Source organism: Melitaea cinxia, chromosome 7 (genome assembly GCF_905220565.1).
Source record: "Melitaea cinxia chromosome 7, ilMelCinx1.1, whole genome shotgun sequence".
In the NCBI taxonomy this organism is placed as follows: Eukaryota; Metazoa; Arthropoda; class Insecta; order Lepidoptera; family Nymphalidae; genus Melitaea; species Melitaea cinxia.
In genome coordinates, this window is record NC_059400.1 from 5,131,928 (window position 1) to 5,148,592 (window position 16,665).

A 16,665-nucleotide genomic window follows, 5' to 3' on the forward strand; every position below is an offset into this window, starting at 1 on the left:
ACAACGGTAATTAGAAAAGTTTTTAACCAAGGCTACGGTAATTATATACTCACGTGCTTCATTGGCGGTACACTAACATGAGAGTCATACAACTGCTGATGGACCTCGGTACACACTGAGGAGACGCGATGCGTACGGTAGTGATATGCCAAATACTTTTATTTAGGGATGTGCACTCGAGAACAGCTGATGTTACGGCAATTAGAAGTTTCCATTGGACATACGATTACTTCATAATAATTATTTGTAGACTGGTTTTATTGAGTTGATATTTTGTTATGCGATACACGCTGCTTAATATCGTTTAAAACGTTGAATGGATCAAAGTAAATCTATACGCTATAAAAATTACAAGCAAGTTTTAAGATTAAGTTGGTGTGCGGACACGCCACGGTAATTAGAGAACAGAGGTTTTTTGAACATAAGTTAAATTAATTTAGTCTTAATTACTTAAAACAGAAGCCAATATTTTTTTTACAGCTAGGTACGGATGCTATCTAAAATATATAAAAAAGTGCATGATTGAATATGATGATATTACGGTTTAAACAAGCCCGGACACGAAAAATTTGCTAATCGGAGAATGGCCGATATACTTGAAATATTCACAAAATACTTAATTGTATATTTACTTTAATAATAAATAATAAATTTATAATAAAAAAAATATTAAGGCCGGTCTCATACAACAAAAGTGATTTTTGTCGCTTTTTGCCCGAAATTAAAATCAGTGCTAGGTAAACACTTGAAATATTCACAAATTATTTAGTTTTGTTTAACAATTAAATATTTTACAGAACATTTATTTATTTTTAGTTACGTCGATGGTACGGAACCCTTCGTGCGCGAGTCCGACTCGCGCTTGGCCGATTTTATTTGTTAAAATTCACGCGGATGAAGTCACGGGCACAGCTAGTCACTAATATAATAATAATAAAAAAAAAAATATTAATATGTCAGTAGTGTTCGCTAATTATTCACACCACGCTTCAGCCTGTCCCACTACTAGGCTTAGGCCTCTTTCCCCATGTAGGAGAAGGATCAGAGCTTAATCCACCACGCTGTTCCAATGCGGGTTGGCGGATACACACCACACCAGTTTATGTTAAATAGTATGTGTGGTAAACAATGATTTAAAGAGAGACCCCGCAGCACCATATCGTCCGCATAGGTAATATTATTGACAAATACATTATCGATTTGACAACTGCTGCTTGACTCCATGACTGCTGCCAAAGGTTGCTTGGAATAAATCGCTGCATGAGCGATAAGGCTGTCTATTGCAACTGATGCAATTATATAACTTACTAATGTAATTCTGCATTTTCTCAAATATGTATTGGAGATCGTTGGTTTTCACGCACTACTGGGATCCGAAAAGTTAGGAATGAAAGCAGCCGAAAACATAGGAGACATGTTGACCACTCGGTGAATTCTAATTAGTATGTCAAGGTCAACAGAGTTGAAAGCACTGCTAAAATCAAGAAGGACCATTGCAGTGACCTTGGTGTTATTCATTGAACCTCGAATATCCTCCACGACATTCAGCAGTGCTTCAACTGTGCTGTGTGACAAGCGAAAGTCAGACTGATATACCAGACTATGCCCCATAGGAGATTATTGCTAGTTAAATAGGAGTACGATTGTTGGTGAGCCAATGATTCTATGACTTTGGATAGGATATGAAAGATCGATATAGGGCAGTATTGAGTAAGACTGTGAGGGTTACAGGTTTTTGGCAGTGGAATGACAAACGCTTTCTTCCACAATAATGAAAGACACTGCTTGTAGTAAGAAGTTTATTATATCTGTAATCACAGGAGCAATGTCTTCCAGTATGGGAAGAAGTGTGTCAAGACTGAGGTGGTCACTCCCAATGGCTTTCATAGAAATAGAGTGGACAGACTTTTTTAAATCATCTACCGAAACTGATTTGAAGACGAATGGAGGTAGGTCAGGAGTAGCAAGATTTAATAAGAAAAAAAGTAGCAGATTTAATGTAAGAATCTAAAGTTATGGGTAGAGTAGTAAAATGAGAGTTTAAGACACTAAGATCCACAGAATTTTGACAAGCTTCTGTGGCCTTGCCCACTATCCACCAAACCTTTGCCCACCCAGTGACCAAAGGAATCCAAACTTGCGCTTGACTGAGTTCCTAAATCATGATGTGGATATAGTGACGTTTGGTATTCCTATACATTCTGTTGCAGATGTTACGTAATTTTTTATAAGCGTCATGGTTTTATTGTAATTTTATAAGGATAAATAACATACAACACCCAGCTTTGCGAATAACTTTAAACGTTATCCACATTGCGAAGTTTGTAGGTAATTCTTCTTAGTAGAATCTACATTCCAAATCGATGATATTATATAATACAATAAATGTTGTTTGCAGACAAATGAAAAAAACCGACTTCAATTATATCGACAAATAATACAACGTAGGTAGACGAAAAATTAGTCAAGTAAAAACGCAATTATCAAAGATTACTCCATAAGTTGTGATCAGATCTCGATGAAATTTAAATGTGACCACATGGTAAACATCGGCTTTCGATTAAATTAAAAATTATCAAAATCGGTACACCCAGTAAAAAGTTATGCGGATTTTCGAGTTTCCCTCGATTTCTCTTGGATCCCGTCATCAGCTCCTGGTTTCCTTATCATGGTACCACACCAGGAATATCTCCTTTCCAACAAAAAAAAATTATTATTAAAATCGGTTCATAAACGAAGAAGTTATCCACTTTTAGCCCGACTGGGGTAGTACCTCGACCTTACAGAAGATCACAGCAAAATAATACTGTTTTCAAGCAGTATTGTGTTCCTGTTGGTGAGTAAGGTGACCAGAGCTCCTGGGGGATTGGGGATTGGGTCGGCAACGCGCTTGCGATGCTTCTGGTGTTGCAAGTGTCTATAGGCTGCGGTAGTCGCTTACCATCAGGTGAGCCGTACGCTTGTTTGCCGACCTAGTGACATAAAAAAAAAACCCCGAACTACGAAATAAAAAATAAATGCGGTCAAATTGAGTAACATCCTCTTTTTTTGAAGTAGGTTAAATAAAACTGAGGGAACTTAAAAGGAATAAGATGGTATCCTCATTTACCTTTATTAATTCATTAAAAACTAACATCATTTAAATTTAAATATTATGTTACTTTGTAATAATTTGTAAAATGACAATTCAATAGTGATCAAAAATTACTTTGTGATGAAATGAAGGTACTGTATACCAGTTTGCAGATGAAAAAAAAAACCGTCAACAACGCTAGTACATTTTTAAACATAATTTTAATCAACTATGTAAGTGGGATACCGCTGTACAACAAAATGGAAATCAGACCTACCATCGTGGTTCGTGACCACTCTTGTTTGCACTCCCCACGCAGTCAAAATTGTTCATGTAAAGAAATTGAACATGTGAAAACGTACCTGTGTCTAGGTTTAATAATAATCGACGACGGATTCACCCGCGACTTGGACCAGTAAGTAAATGGCGTAAATTTGCTGAAACAAAATTCAGACCAATCTTAAGTAAATTAAGTACACTCAAAGTCAAATTTTGTGGAATCGGCTGACTCTGTCATCGGTTATGGTATTAGAAGTTATGGCAGATCCTGCAAATCAAGCTTGGAAAATATTTACAACAACAATTTTAAGCATTACTGATAGGCTCTTTGGTCATTGTAATGAATCGTTGTGTATTTTAATGTTAAGAGCATACCTATGTGACAAAATTAAATTTTCCAGTCTAAGTCAAATTTATAATTCAGCATTATTAAATGAAAAATATAAACCTTTATGCTTACTGAACTGGATACAAACCATCTATAACACAATAAAGTCAATAATGAGTAGGGAATAATAAATAATAAATATTGGATACCAGAATACGCGTATATTAATGAAGTGCCCACAGAAATGCAAAAGATTTACAAAAGTACCACGAAAATCAAAGTACACTTCAAAAAATACTTTTTGCAAAAACAAACTTTATAAATTGAATGATTTCCTAGATTAACTCGTGAGGTTGTCATGGTACCTAAAGTTTTAAAATATTATGTATTTGTTAAGTATTGGCTAATCAACTGAAAAAAACAGGCTTTTTATACGACTAGAGCGATAAACAAGTTAACGGCCCACCGAATGTTAAGCAGTTGAAGTAGCCTTATATATTTATATATGCTTCAAGTGAACAAATTTTTTTTTTAAATTTTTTTAAGCGTTTACTTACTTAATTTTTTTTCTAATAGTTGATCAAAATTAAAAAAATTGAGTATATAAACATTAAAAATTATTAAATGTACGTAATTGTTTGTTCTGAAACGTGTCTAACGACTGCTAAGTTTATTAATTTTTAATTGAAATACTGCTTCATTATGCTTCGTCATTATGAAACAAAATCCAATCAATTGATTAACATTAAGTTACTATCAAACAAATTATACATTATGATATAGTGTTAGGGACAGATAACCTATTAGTCGTTAGAACTAATTTTTAAACTTATCATTTTATAAATCTTTTCTATATAATCCTTCGTAATAAGTACTCGAAACCTACATTTATCATTCCGGTTAATGACGTTAAAATATATAGTATCATTACAGATCATTATCCTAATAAGCTTTTCCGGCTTACTAATCTTTTTTTATTATTTCTAGTCATATCTAACTTTATTCTGATTGTAGAAACTATGCCTCTATTTCAAAAATTAAAAAATGTTTTTACAAGGAATGAATTCGATTATGAGTCCCCCGACCTCGATTTGTATAAATTTCACCCACAGATTCGAATATTCCTTGTATTTAATGGAATATTTTTTAACAATGCCGAGTCGAACTTAAGGTTAATTTGCTTTTTTATTTTTCACTTCTTTGTTTCTACCGCAAAATAAATTTCAGATTGATCGATTTTAACTTTCAGGTTTTGCTGGCCTGTTCTAAGCACCATGTTAACGTTTGTAGGTGCATCTATGGAATTGATGTTCATTTACCATGGTATAGACACGGAGGATTACTCGTTCGCTACGGAATGTTTTTGTTACTTTCTAATATTAAGCACTGTTCCCTTAGTTTACACAAGTGCGTTAAGCGGTAGAATCGAAATAGTGAACCTTTTAAACTCTATGAATCAGGACTTTTTATATATTTGTAAGCTGGAGTGCAAATATAGGTATTTTATAAAGTCTTAAATGAAACCTTTAATTTTTATTTTTTTAATTAATTTTCATATTTATTTTAAAATATTGTAGACGTTCATTTCTTCGGGGGCAATTAATAATATGGCAATTGTATATAGCCTGGTTTGTTTTCGTCATGGCATTAGTAACAGCGTATATAATATCGACCTTAGTGTTGCTTTTATATCAAAGTTTATTTGCGTCACAAACCGAGAATATGGTGAGACCGATGATGTTTCCGTTGTGGCTACCGGCTGACGATCCCTATAGGACACCGAACTACGAAATATTTTTTCTTATTGAAACAGCTCTTTGCTTAATAGTGCCTCAAACATTTTGCGGTACGTGTAGCTCTATATTATGTATACCTATATTGTTAACTTTGAATGTATTGGAATTTACATTTCGAATCCTTTTTAGATTACATCAAATAAAATTGTATTTTTTTTCAGTGTATATTTATGTGTTCTTTCATACTCTGTTGCACCATTATTATCTAATGGATATGATATTTTTTGATTTTGAAGTACTTTTTAATGATCTAAAAGAATCGGTGGTCCATCTATCACGAGATCATCCTGACCGTATACATGTGCAGCTTATTCTTAATAAGCGAATAAGTCGAATTGTTAAGTGGCATAATTTAGTTTTCAAGTAAGTACATATAAATGCATATTCTTATATAATACTGTGTGTTTGTGTTTGTATTATAAGCGTGAGTCCTTTTTTTTTACTTGAGGAAAATCTATCATGGATACCCTCCAGCGCGGGGACGCCAGAGAGTTGTCAGATTCCTACTGACTAAAAAACCACCACATGTGAGCAGTCGTTCGCCTGGGTGAGGCGTGATGGGGTCGCGCTAGCATTTGCCACCTCGCCCCGGTGGTAGGCCCAGACGAAACCTCCGGGCCCCGGCACAATGGTGGCAGGGGCCTCGCTCACAACAAGGCCACCCCTCAGACGTGCGGGGTCGTGTTATCCGACCGGCCGAAGTCCCCCGACTATCAGCCGGCGACCCCACTATTAGGAGGGGGGGGGGAGGTGTGTAAACCGCCTAATAGTCAAGTAAATACATATTATCAAGGATTACTCCAAAAGTTGTAATCAGATCTCGATTATGTTTGTTGGCTACTTTCATAATAATAATAAATAAATCTTTTGCTCTACAGGACAATAGACGCAGTTTCTTCTGTTTACGGCCCTCCACTTGTATATCAAGTAATGTTTAGCTCTATTTGCATATGTTTAATAGCCTATCAAGTAGCTGAAGTAAGTATTTTCTTAAACTTTTCTACTGAAACAAATAAGAAAAATCACAAAAATATGTATTGTTATATGTTTTACACGACTAGGTCGGCGAACAGGCTTACAGCCCACCTGATGCTAGGTGGGTAGCCTATAGACGCCTGAAACACCAGAAGCATCGCAAACGCTTACCGACCCCAACCCAGACCCTCTCCAGGAGCTCTGGCTACCGTACGCACTAAAGAAACTCAACACTACTTGAGGGCAGTATTATGTAACTGTGATCTTCTGTTAGGTTGAGAAAACTATCTCCATATCCCCAGAAAGCCTAGAATATTTCCTGATGTGCCCCAACTCAATATAATACCTATATACAACGGGTTATTAAACTGGCGTCCATCTGTTTAGGGCCACACACAGAAGCATAGCTGAAATTATATGTCAAAAAAATCGACACATTTAAAAAAAATGTTGATAAGAAATGGGTCAAGAGGCGAAATAACGGACTTGACTGTAAAAATCAAACGACAGTAACGTATACACTCCGGTCATTTTATAAATAAGAATTATTTATTAATTAATTTTAATATTTATAAGGCGTTAATATGAGTAAATTGTTTATTTGGGTTATAATGTCGATTCTGATATTGCAATTAAATGAAAGGATGCTAGTTTAATAATATGTTGTATGTATATGTGCGTATTACAAATTCATGATTATTACGTTAGTTTTTAGGGTTTAACCATTAGGGTAAAACGGGACCCTATTACAAAGACTCCGCTGTCTGTCCGTCCGTCTGTCACCAGGCATCTCATGAACCGTAATACACAGACAGCGGCTTATCTTGAGCAGATTATAATTATGTTTAGTATCAGCAAACATCATGATGTCAATTTAAACGTTCCTCGTGTTTTATTAATAAACATTAAGATAGGTTAATTAGATTTATCTTCTTTCAAGTGTATTTATGTATATACATTAAAATAAAGATTAGCTTATTATTTTGTTGTTACAGTCATTGGATGACGGAAAATTTCACGTGCTTTTTGCAATGCTCTGTATTGCCACTTGCATACAGCTTTGGATACCTTGCTATCTTGGAACCTTAATTAGAAACAAAGTAAGTAATTTATTTAGAATTGTTACTTTCAATATCTATCTACAAGTACCTATATTTATACTATAAGACAGGAAAATTTGTAAGCTTGTTAAAATGGATGTACAGAGATCTTAGATATAAGTTAAAAATTATAATATATATAAAAACTTCGTTTTTCAGCTTATTCGTCAGTTTTTGTTCTTTGTACTTTAAATTTATTTCGACCCTCGAAGGTAGAGAGGTACTAAATTACGTACTCATAACGTCCTATGCTTTTTATATCACTATATCAGCAAAAAAAGCTTACTAGCAGCTGATGGTAATCGGTTACCGTAGCTTATAGTTGCTTGCAACACCAGAAGCATCTCAAACGCGTTGGTGACCCAACCCCCGAGCCTCCCCAGGAGCTCTGACCACCTTAGTCACCTCAGGAACACACCACTTCTTGAGAGCAGTTTTATTTTGCTGAAGTATCTCCATTAACGGGCTGCTTCAGATTTTATGCACGATATATCCTGCAGTCCCGCTGTCCCCTATCTTTGCTGCCCTTGCTTTTAGCTAAAAATAATAAACACGGTAGAATTGGTTCTTCCATTATAATAAAGCGCGTACCTAAATATTATTAAATCCGTGTCCAATATTATAGGCACTCTCCGTTGGAGATGCGGCTTGGAATAGCGGATGGTATGAGACACCTCTGGGACGTCTTGTACGACAAAGCATCATCATAATTATTATGCGCTCACAGAAGCCTGTCAGCATAAAGTTCACGGGCCTACCTAACGTAGAACTCGAAACATTTTCTTCGGTAATTACATTTTATTTAGTATTTTTTTTTAATGCTATATATTTGAGTCGATTAAAAAGAAATTGAAATAATATGAGAACTTAATACATTATTATGTTACTTTCGTGTTTTTGATATTATGTATGGCTTAAAAATTACAAAGAAAAACGTTAAATGTCACGGAAATGAATATATGTATATATTACACAAGACGTACTGTGTCGCTACGGTACTAAAGAATATAGCCAGCCCCTCTCTTCCCGTGGGTGTCGTAAGAGGCGACTAAGGGATAGCACAGTTCCGCTACCACCTTGGAACTTAAAAAGCCGACCGGTGGCGGGATAACCATCCAACTGCTGGCTTTGAAATACACAGGCGGAAGACGGGCAGCAGCGTCTTCGGTGCGACAAAGCCAGCCCTGCGGTCACCAACCCGCCTGCCCAGCGTGGTGACCATGGGCAAAACACATGAGTTCACGTTATTTTTGGCGTAAACTTGTGGAGGCCTATGTCCAGCAGTGGACTGTATAGGCTGTAATGATGATGATTATACAAGAAGGTTTAATACAAGAAGCGTTACTACCCCTTACCTTCCCCAGGCGCACTGGTCACCTCACTTAAAACGAACGCAACACTATACTTGAGAGCAGTGTTGTTTATCTGTTATCTTCTATAAGGTTGGGTTTACTTCCCCAGACGGGCGACTCCAAATTTTGAACAGAATATTTCTTGCTTAGCCCTACCTCAATTAAACGTAATTATAGGTTTCCATTAATAGCAGTTTCTCTACTTTCAGGTCATAAGTACATCATATTCTTATTTCAATATTTTACGCCAGTATAAGTAGACAAGATCACAAAAAATATGATGGACACAATAATACAACCTTTTTTCTTATTTCGACGTTGGTAACTGTTCATTAACAGTATAAGCTTTATTTTGTTTTGTATTGCTTGCAATTCACTTGACAAAAAGAACATTATTATAAGAAAAAAAAATTATATACCCTTACGCTACGCTTCAGCCTCTTTCCCCATGTAAGAGAAGGATCAGAGATCAATCCACCACGCTGCTCTACTGTGGGTTGGCGGATATATTTCCTATCACAATACTCATAAGTAACGATTGCTATCAGGTCTACATGATAACAACCGGGACCGATAGCTTAACGTGCTCTCCGAGGGACGGTGTGGAGACTGAGCGGGAATTGAACACCGTCCCCGTCGGTGCTTAGGCGCCGCCGACACAGCACACGTAACACATTACATTAGAGCGATCGTTTATATTATAAGAAAAATTCTAAAAATTTTATTTCGAAATTTTACGATATTGTACATATTTACAATTCACATCTTAAGAACTAAATATTAAAAAAATAAAATAAAATTATTAAACATTATTATGATAGAATATGTTCTATCAAGTTAATTAAAAATGCATATTTATGTAATGTTTTAATAAATTAAATAGCTATCATTAAAAATTATTTTGTTCAATATCTGACATTACCCATTTTTTTTTTACGTGGGGATAACCCATCATGGTTACCTTCCAGCGCGGGGGCGCCAGAGGGTTATGTCAGACTTCTACTGACTAAAAACCACCACGTATGAGCAGTCATCCGCCTGGGTGGGGCGAGATGGGGTCGCGCTAGCATTCGCCACCTCGCCTCAGCGGTAGGCCCGGACAAAGCCTCCGATCTGACTTTACCCTAGCTAAACCTTCTACTCTATATACATAAATATTCTCTATAATATAATAATCTCCAGGGCCTGATTAACCCTTAAGCTAATTAGGCTGCAGCCTAGGGCGCGTGGAACGAGGGGCGCGCGCTGAAATCGTATCTTCGCATGCACTAATCTAGCATCATTGTATCTACCCCACATATTTCAACTAGACCGAGACAAAACATTAAAATTAAATGCGCTTGTAGAGCAATGCTTTTAGCTTTTGAAATATATATTTTTTATAGTAGAATGAAATCCATTGTGAAAGAAATACAACGTAAATGAAAAGAAAAATTAACTACGGGTGATTTGAGGTCAGGAAATGATAGGAAGGGGGGATGGTAAAAAACGGTTTACATCGATTTCCGACTAGACTACAAGTCCTATGGAAAAAAGTTCAATGGAAAAATTGTAGGTAGTAAAAAGCTCTACAACTTTTGTATTTATACTTTTTCACGTAACCTCCAATTTAAGTAAAACAAATTCAAGTGACAAATTCAAAAAAATCAATCTTTTTGAAGCAACTTCACATACTAGAAGACCACGCTCATAGTCAACGGCATCGCCAACTAAGTTACCTACAGAGACTAACCCAATACAAGTCATGCGGCCAAACACGACATGGATTTGGTTTTCTATTTGGTAGCAGGTGCAGTCACTTGTCATGATTTTGATCTTATAATGCGTAAGGTACTTTGCCTTTATGTACGGTCAGCTTAAAAAATGTTTTGCTACCCTAAGGTTAAATTTCATACAGAGAAAGGACAGCTTTAGTTTCGCTTGCAGATTGATCTGAAAACTTTTATAAGTAGCATGAACCATGTTAAAATTTTCATACTCGAGTAGGCTTACTACTTTTTAGGCCGTCCGTAACACCTGATGGGGGTGCGTCCTCATAATTAGCCTAGGGCGGTCAGAACTCTTGATCAGTCGCTGATAATCTCTATATAAATTGAATTGTTTATAAACGCTACATAACATGTAAAAAATAATTTTGTATAAAAATTCAAACATATATATGAACTCGTGACTGATATTCTGAATTCAGAAACTAGTATTAAGATAATGGCGTGGTATGTAAAAGTATAAATATAAATATTAGTAACTTAGAATATTTGGCTATCCAATTATTTATTATAGCATTTCAAGAAAATTTATAGTAGGCATTCCTAACTGTGTTGTGTGTGCATGTTGTGTGGTTACAGCAGTAAAGAATATAGCCACTCCCTTTCTTCCCGCTGGTGTCGAAAGAGGCGACTAAGGCATAAGGGCATAACACAGTTCCACTACCACTTTACAAGTTAAAAAGCCGACCGATGGCGGGATTATCATCAAACTGCTGGCTTTGAAATACACAGGCCAAAGGCGGGCAGCAGCGTCTTCGGTGCGACGAAGACAGCTGAAGCCAGGTCCGGTTTTAATAATATCAGAGCCCTGGGCGAGATTTCAACGGCGCGCTCTGATTGCAATTCAATCCCATATTAAAAAAGCGATGGATGTAATTACATAACTGTTCAGTGAAATATATAATAACCCTCAATAAAAAAAAAAATGCTGAAATTTTAATTTACCAGTCTATATCGGCGGACTCTTTTCTTCTCTCGTCGTTGTTTTCGGCAATTTAATTTTTGATTGACAAAATTTGTCAATCTATATTGATATATTGTCGACTGCAAATAGGTTTTTTCAAAAGCTTGACCTAGAAGAACTCTTCACCCCACTAGCAACCGTTCCAGGTATAGTCATTAATATGCATAATGCAATTTATACATTTTGATACATCAGTTCTCGTAAGACGTGCAATTTTTTTTATATATAAATAAAAAATTGATTGGGTCAAAAAAAATTGAGTGTTGTTACATCATCACTCAACATTAAGACATATTATATACAGTTAATTATATTTGGAGATCAAGACAGAATTTGATAAGATTGATCAAAAAAGTCTCTCTCTAAGTAACCTATCATCTTACTGTTCAAATCTTTTATTTACTGAAATTTATTAGTATCCAAATCGCAGTTGAAAAAATAGATTCTTAAGAGGTTGTAGGCTCATCGTGGACAGCTTCCCTAGCTTGATGCTTATCATATCAAATTCTTTCGTGGTTCTAAACACAAGTTCAATTTCTAGCATTTCAGCTAAGTCCTTCCCAGTTGAAATGACGCTTTTTAACCCTGTATTTTTATATTCTTCAAAAAAACTGCACAGTTTATTCAACATTTCTTCTTTCTTCTTTAAATTCAGTGAGATCCATGTCTGTTGATTGCAGCAATTAATATATCATTAACGAAATAAATCAAAAAATACATCATACAATACCAACAATTGCTTCTTTTTTCGCTCCAGTTTTACACTGGATCAAACCTTCTTAAATCAGTTCAATAAATATTGAACTTAGCTCAAGAACTATCCGTTATTTGAGGTATACCTATGGGTTGTCGGAAGTATAATTAGAAGTATAATTTAATTTATAGAAAGGAAACTAAGACATAGTTTCCTTTCTATAAATTAAATTTGTTCCTTTAAAAAAAAGAAAAAAGAAATCGATATTACAAATGAATTTACTTTTGAGTAGTAAAAACGGAGTTTACTAGTTTCAAAAATTGCTTTTTTATTTATAAAACAATTGCTATTAATAGTATTTAAATAAAAGCTTTAGTAAAAAATAACAGTTATATTTTGCAATGTATTTCACACTTTTGTCTCAATATAAGGAACCTTTATGTTCAGGTAATAAAAAGTATATGATAACAGGTCCTTTTGTTGTATAGACAACTTCTTCGTGCCTGATAAGTTGCGTTGCTGCTAGGCCATATAGTAAACAAGGTATACCTGGAAATAATTTGTTAAAAAATGTTAAACATGATATAAAATAACTAAAAAAATGTGTATAACTAAATAAGTAATCTGCAATACTTTAATACATATAAACGAATTGTCTAAATGTATTGTACACTAGGTATGCAACTTTTGATTTTACTAATTTGGATAATTCTTTTTTTTTGTTTTCGTTATTTTCTGGACAAATTTTACAACAAAAAATATTAAAAAGCTATTATATAGATAATGATAATTACAAAAAAAAAAAATGGCAGTATATGATTAAAAAATAAGAATATAGTGAATTATGAAAAAAAAAATATTATTTTTATTTCTAAACAATCATTTATTTCAATTAGTATTTAAACAGTGATATAACAAAACAAAAAAAAAAAAACAGGTAGCTTATGCAGAAAATAGTGTAGGCTAAAACTAATATTCAATTAAAAATTATAATACATTATAAATGATAAAAATATCTTTACCTAAATTGAGAACTTTAATAAATCTCATAAATTTATCTGACACAACCAAATCCTCTTCTTCTTTCCTGGAACAATGATACTTAATGTATGGAAAACAACCAGTCCTTAATATTTGGTAGTTCGAACTGCCAACTTTCCAATTGAAATTAGACATTCCAAATTGATCATTTTTTACACTGCTGTACTGAAATTATGAAAATGATTTTGAATGAAATTATGAAAACACAAAAGGACTAACAAATCAATTTATTTATTTATTTATAATTACAGAATTTTTTTTCTAATAGATATAGAAAATAAACTCCTATTGTGATCTGCTTTAGTTAATATTATATCATTATTAAATACATTATTAATTCATCGTGATAAACTTTTTTTTATTCAAATATTCTAAAAATAAATGCAATTATGTTACGCAGTCTGTATTCTTTTACCTTTACAAAGTATGATGTCCAAGGAGGTTCTTTACATTGAGTTAAATAGGAAGTTAATACTTCAGAAGATGTAGGTTTAGATGAAAAGTACCGAAGCAAAGTACCGAATAAAACAATACTTGATTTCATGATCACTATACCATTAAGTAAATAAAAGTTTGTTTTCTAAATTCATGAAAATATTGTTTTTAAATACTGATATTTCACATATTTATTATTATAAATTTACATTTATTTTAGCTTAAAACTATAAAATTATTTTTGGCAATCAGCTGTCTCCCGACTAGCTAGCTACATATATACTAATCTGTGCTCCCGACAATCTCTCGATTTGATCAGCTGTAGTCGTGTGACATAATTTTGGCATTTCGTCAAGAATATCAATCGTAAGTTAAATCGAAACATAGCGTTCACTTTTGCAACAATTTTACTTTTATTTTTATGATATATCTCTATCCATATTGATGACTCAAAACGAAAATAAATGAGATAAGAAAAAATTATATAACTTTAGTAAAATATCAAATCTTGGATAATATATAAAAGTTATTGTAGCGAAGAAAAGTAAAATCTTTTTTATTAAATGTTACGCGAAAGAATGATGAATTACTATATAAATAAATAAATAAATATTATAATTATCTGTCTCAGATTTTAATACATCAGACTAAGTAGTATGATATTCTTTTTTGTCTGTTCAAAGCTATGGAGTGTAGGAAAAAGGATAATCAGCTTAAATGAAGACTAGCTGTGCCCGCAACTTCGTCCGAGGGAATTTAAAAAAATAGTTATAGTTCAGTTCGCAGTTATAAGTAAAAAAAAGTAGCCTAAGTTTCTCCTTATTACATCAACTATCTCCTGCTCATCAGCTATATCTGCCAGTGAAAGTCCCGACAAAATCGGTTCAGCTGTTTTGGAGATTAGCTGGAACAAATAGACAGACAGACAGCAAAACATTATATAAAATGTTACTTTGGTAGGTATATGTATGGCTATTTTAGTATTACAAATAAACACTCCACTTTTATTTATTTATAGCAATAAGCAATAAGATTTAGCTGAAAAGTGTACGCTAACAAACGTTAAATTATAGTTTAAAATTCGACTGAAATAGAGCTAACATCACAAAAGTATTTACTTATTCTTAATGTACACCGAAATACAGACACATATAAAGAAAGATACTATACAAGTATGATATGTAGTGAGCAATTACAGAGAACGTGAAGTATACCAAGTTCGAAAAACATGGTACATACAGAATGCCCTGCGATAAGTTGCAACTCCAAAAGGGGACCATAAATTATTGACACACAATACAGAAAATTTTAAAAATTATTTTATTTTTATTGACGAATTAAGATTTACTTAGGGCTCAGGTGGAACGATAATAATTGTATTTGCTCGCAAATGAAAAAAAACCGACTTCAATTATATCGAGAAGTAATACAACGAAAAAATAGTCAAGTAGTTACATGAACGCGTTATCAAAGATAGAATAGAAGATAGATCTCGATAAAATATAAATGTAACATGATAAACAGGCTTTCGAATAAATTAAAAATTATTAAAATCGGTACACCCAGTAAAAAGTAATGCGGATTTTCGAGAGTTTTCCTTGATTTCTCTGGGACCCCATCACCAGATCCTGGTTTCTTTATCATTGTACTAAACTAGGGATACTTCCTTTCCAACAAAAAAGAATTATCAAAATCGGTACATCCATCAAAAAGTTATGCGGTATAATACAACGTAGGTCGACGAAAAAATAATCAAGTAAAAACATTATTAGATATGACTCGAAAAGTAGTTGTTAGATCTCAAATAAATTTAAATGGGACCAAATGACACACACCACCTTTCAATTAAATTTTTTTTTTGTCAAAATCGGTCCACCCAGTCAAAAGTTCTGCTGATACAAAAAAAAAATACAGTTGAATTGAGAACCTCCTCCTTTTTTGGAAGTCGGTTAAAAAGGGCGTTGCGGTCGTTATACAGACACGATGGCTGCATTCCATTAAGCGTCCGCAACGCCCACAACGTCCTTTCTATCGTTCTATCTAAGGCGCCCGTGATCGTCGCGAGCGATCGTTCGACGTTATAGATGATGTCACTGTTCGCGACCACATTGCACCCGTTTCGCCCACAAAATATAGGTGGGTCAGAGTTGACTGTCATCAAAAAGTGGTGGAAATTTTGGAAAAAAAACTGTCAATGTTAAATTGTGAATGAAATCGTTAATTCGATTCGGCAAAAACGCAACGATAAATTCCCGGGAATCCAAGTTGAACTAAGTTTTACCCCAATCGATGTGAAATATTTACTCGCAACGCTAACAGCTGCATGTTTTCACCATGGACGCCATATTGTGAACACACAGCTGACACCTGATAGCGCCTAACTAATGCGTTCCACTCATAAAAGTCGCCTACACCACCCGCGGCGTTATTTACTTTAGTGGAATGATAATTTCAGTGTCATGATTGATAGACAGTGATATCAAACGTACGATAACTATCGTACATGTATGATAATTGCATGCCTACGTACGATCTACGATCGCACTCTAGGATCATATGCTATTTGTACGATAATTCTGTCTGTCCTACCGAAATACTGATGCAACGATTTCTCAACAAATTATGAATTTGAAGTAGCGACCTTTTTTTTAGCCGACTTAAATCTGAAATTTGGAAACAATTGTTCAGTATTTGTACGATGATTTGAAGCAACGACCTTTTTTGGCCGACTACAATTTGAAAACAGTTTTTCTATGTAATTTACTTAAAAACTTGAATTTGAATTTTTTTGTTAGGTGTATGATAATGAGGATCCGTAACATTTTTAGTTGAGAATGCAGATTTATAGAGCTAAGAAATCCT

The 16,665-nt window shown here is 34.2% G+C and overlaps 2 protein-coding genes across 3 annotated transcripts; one reads left to right on the top strand and one right to left on the bottom strand.

The window, feature by feature from the left end:
- The first annotated feature begins 4,696 nt into the window (after nucleotides 1-4,696).
- Nucleotides 4,697-9,163, top strand: LOC123655024 (odorant receptor 49b-like). The gene is made up of 8 exons (XM_045590871.1): nucleotides 4,697-4,851; nucleotides 4,930-5,178; nucleotides 5,258-5,526; nucleotides 5,638-5,839; nucleotides 6,355-6,454; nucleotides 7,447-7,551; nucleotides 8,177-8,338; nucleotides 9,113-9,163. The coding sequence occupies exons 1-8, from the start codon at nucleotides 4,700-4,702 to the stop codon at nucleotides 9,161-9,163; spliced, it is 1,290 nt and encodes a 429-aa protein (XP_045446827.1). The 5' UTR covers nucleotides 4,697-4,699.
- Nucleotides 9,164-12,703: 3,540 nt separating this feature from the next.
- Nucleotides 12,704-14,122, bottom strand: LOC123654955 (uncharacterized protein C15orf61 homolog). Of its 2 annotated transcripts, none has more exons than XM_045590807.1 (3): nucleotides 13,784-14,122; nucleotides 13,350-13,533; nucleotides 12,704-12,876 (listed from the first exon to the last, which is right to left on the bottom strand). In XM_045590807.1, the coding sequence occupies exons 1-3, from the start codon at nucleotides 13,910-13,912 to the stop codon at nucleotides 12,749-12,751; spliced, it is 441 nt and encodes a 146-aa protein (XP_045446763.1). In that variant the 5' UTR covers nucleotides 13,913-14,122; the 3' UTR covers nucleotides 12,704-12,748. The 2 variants fall into 2 exon arrangements, with proteins under 2 accessions (XP_045446763.1, XP_045446764.1); XM_045590808.1 differs by having other exon boundaries at nucleotides 13,350-13,528; nucleotides 13,784-13,876.
- Nucleotides 14,123-16,665: the final 2,543 nt, after the last annotated feature.

Bases quoted from the DNA above. Each gene is read 5' to 3' on its own strand.
- LOC123655024 (XM_045590871.1), top strand. From the start codon at position 4,700: ATGCCTCTATTTCAAAAATTAAAAAATGTTTTTACAAGGAATGAATTC. The intron at 5,840-6,354 runs GTAAGTACATAT...TTTGCTCTACAG, and splicing joins TGGCATAATTTAGTTTTCAA to GACAATAGACGCAGTTTCTT. The intron at 8,339-9,112 runs GTAATTACATTT...CTCTACTTTCAG, and splicing joins AACTCGAAACATTTTCTTCG to GTCATAAGTACATCATATTC.
- LOC123654955 (XM_045590807.1), bottom strand. From the start codon at position 13,912: ATGAAATCAAGTATTGTTTTATTCGGTACTTTGCTTCGGTACTTTTCA. The intron at 13,534-13,783 runs GTAAAAGAATAC...TCATAATTTCAG, and splicing joins GGACATCATACTTTGTAAAG to TACAGCAGTGTAAAAAATGA. The intron at 12,877-13,349 runs GTAAAGATATTT...AATTATTTCCAG, and splicing joins TATTAAAGTTCTCAATTTAG to GTATACCTTGTTTACTATAT.